Below are 2,964 nucleotides of genomic sequence, written 5' to 3' on the forward strand. Positions count from 1 at the left end.
TTAGTGAGAAATATTACTTTGCCCTTTAAATTATAAAAACATACAAATAAACCCCCAAAAAGTGTACAAATGAACCACTTACTGCATGCTTGCTCTTACATAGAATAATCTTAACGGTATTTCATGATTCCTGGGTGCATTCTTTATTTCCATTCATTTGACCAACCATTTAAATTCCTATCGTTTCATTAGTTGAAATATAGAGTTGACCATTAAATTGCCAAAATATGACAAAGACAAACGATTAAAAGTAACAAACCACCATATTTACTGGTGATGAGATTATTTTTTATTCTTAATTCCATAGATCAATTTGTTTCATACAATTCTTGCATGACATTTTTCTAAAAGAAAAGGAGGGGAAAAAAAACAAAAAACAAAAAACAAAACAAAACAAAACAAAACAAAAATACTAGAAAAAAAACAAAGCACTTGAAAATTCCAAACAAATAATGTATTCTCTTGTAAGTTGTGCTCCCATGATGTCAAAAGGCCAAATTAATTAACCCTCCTACAATTAGACCTTATCTCTCCATTATTTCCTGTCAGTGGACTTATATTTCCCATATTGATCATGGATTGAGCAAAGCTAGTGAAGAAGTCCCTTTGGCTGTTTCCAAAGCGGTTAACAATGGCAACGGTATCAGCGCCACTGGTGGAGAACAACTCTTGATCAGACTGGAGAAGCCCCTGCTTGTTCTGGAGGTTAGTGAAATAGTTTTTGTCAAAGCGATTAGGAGTAGTGTGATCAAGGTTGACTAAGGTCACATTAGTATTGACGCCTGCAGGAGTGCTGGGATCTGGGCATGTCTGCTGAAGTGTTTTCGCGTAGCTTTTGTCCATGGTTGGGTCTACATTTCCACTAATGTTGTTATAGTTGTAAAGGCGTGGGGTCACAGTCAAGCATCCCGCCCGTCCGAATGTATGAGCACCTGCAAATGAAAAGAAAGCAATTGTTGTTGGTTTTATATATGACGTGGTGTAAAAGAAAGTGCTTTTCCTCTTCATTTTTCTTATTCTTAATGAAGAAGGAATGAAATTAATGACTTGTTGAGCCCATAAATTTCATACCATGAGTAGTAATTGTAATCAAAGAAAATTAAATGTCTAATCTTTACCAGATAAAGCAACTAGATCGGTAGAGTCAAGTCCAACAGCTCTGAACTTGGCTTTAAGGGCACTAAGGTCTTCATTAAAAAGTGGGAGGCCACTAGTGCCAGCTTTATTTGCTGTCCTGCTATCTCTTCTTCCTAGTTGAACTTTCCATGATGGACCTTTCGACTGCAATAAATTATTTGCATTAATTTATATATTGCTATGACTAATTGACAATATATATAGGGCTTTATTAATCCCAACTTAAGTCCCTTATGTAAGATTCAAATAATTGAAGCTATTGAGCCATATAGTATTTGGGAGGAAAAATGATACATATAGTCTAGCACGTTAGGTATCGGGTGATATTTGAAACCCGATTGACAATTACATTGGTTTTGCAAACAAAGCCTTTTGTAAATTTTATTCGGCAATATTAATGTTTACCAAAATTAATTTACTTACCAAAACAACTGAAATTTCAGCTGCAATGGCCAAAATATCAGCACAGGAAACAACACCTGGGCAAACATTCTCCAATGCAGTCTTGATGTCATCAACAACAGTAAATCCATTAAGTGCCAAATTAATAGTTGCACCTTTCTCACTCACTATTCCATCTGCATCATCTAGCAAAAGGGACCCATCGCAGCCCTACATGTATGCACGCAAAGACAGCTAGTTAGTTATACATGAATTGGCATATATAAAGTTACATAAATTTGAGCTTCTTTTTTGCACAAAGACAAATACATAGTACAGGAAGAGAGGGTATTATTACATTGACAAAGCAGTCGTGGAAATGAAGTCGAGTGAGAAAGGCAGCATTTCGGATATTAACTTGTTGAGCCTTCTCCAGTACACCACGTACTATGCTGTAGACATTTGGGCATGTGTTATCATAAAACGTGGGACTCAAATGAGCATTTGATCCTCCAAACACAGCAGCAGCAACCAAGAAGAGTGCTGCAGCTATAAATTGAAATGAAGCCATGAGATGAGAGAACTTCAGGGTTTTCTTTTCACTTGTTTTTGGGTTGTTTCTTATGTTGGATGGATATGTTTAATTGAGAGACTCCTTTTATAGATATCTCATGCAATAAGCGACTCCAGCCACCAGGCTAGATATGGAAAATTCTTCTCTTCTACGTTTCTTTCGAGTTGAATAGTCGCATGGCTGACTCTTTCTTTCCATTTATTTGTTGGAATGAGTGAGAGATCATTTAAAAATAAGGTCAAGTTTGACTATTCTAAATAAGTACACATTTTTTATCTTTTTATCTTTTTTTATCACATCATTTCTTTACTTTTTTGTACATCTTTTCGTAAAAAAATAAAAAATACACTTATTTAGGTCATCCTAAACAACTCCTAAGTTTCCCCTATTATGATTTTCTTTATTTATTTATTTATTTATTTATATTATAAAACTGATTTTATATGAATATACAAGAAATGGATGCACAGTCAAATTAGGAGGCCCAGTCAATCTTTCACTAACATGTCTTATATCTTGGTGTTTATGTGACCTAGCATATCATGGCGCTGTGTGGTACAGTTTTTAAGAAGTGGTTATGATTTATTTTAATTTAAGAGTTTATGTTAGATTGTTTATTATAATTTTTATTTATAATTTATTAGGTATAAATAATTTAAATAAATTTTTTATAAAAAATTAATTATTTAAAAATTAAAATATAAATACTTTCCACTTCAACTTTTTAATTATTAATTTTTAATTAAAGAAAGCCCCACCTAGTAGGTCTACATCCTGTGAGTAGCTCCATGGCCCACTTTAGTGACAATTTTGGAGATTAGTTAGAGGGTTCCCAATCAGATTATGAGGAATGGGGTCCGGAGGCGTGGGAT

General features: G+C 34.1%; 1 protein-coding gene across 1 annotated transcript; it reads right to left on the minus strand.

The window, feature by feature from the left end:
• Positions 1-244: 244 nt before the first annotated feature.
• On the minus strand, positions 245-2,326 carry LOC114278652 (lignin-forming anionic peroxidase). The gene is made up of 4 exons (XM_082905806.1): positions 1,877-2,326; positions 1,561-1,749; positions 1,119-1,281; positions 245-932 (listed from the first exon to the last, which is right to left on the minus strand). Exons 1-4 carry the CDS (start codon positions 2,087-2,089, stop codon positions 499-501), a joined length of 999 nt encoding a protein of 332 aa, XP_082761932.1. The 5' UTR covers positions 2,090-2,326; the 3' UTR covers positions 245-498.
• Positions 2,327-2,964: the final 638 nt, after the last annotated feature.

The sequence above is a fragment of the Camellia sinensis genome, chromosome 14, assembly GCF_055761805.1.
Source record: "Camellia sinensis isolate YWXY chromosome 14, ASM5576180v1, whole genome shotgun sequence".
Classification (NCBI taxonomy): domain Eukaryota; kingdom Viridiplantae; phylum Streptophyta; class Magnoliopsida; order Ericales; family Theaceae; genus Camellia; species Camellia sinensis.

Excerpts from the sequence above, each read along its gene's own strand:
- LOC114278652 (XM_082905806.1), bottom strand. The coding sequence starts at position 2,089 with ATGGCTTCATTTCAATTTATAGCTGCAGCACTCTTCTTGGTTGCTGCT. Across the intron at positions 1,750-1,876 it reads TCCACGACTGCTTTGTCAAT|GGCTGCGATGGGTCCCTTTT; the intron begins GTAATAATACCC and ends GCATACATGTAG. Across the intron at positions 933-1,118 it reads CGATCTAGTTGCTTTATCTG|GTGCTCATACATTCGGACGG; the intron begins GTAAAGATTAGA and ends TTTCATTTGCAG.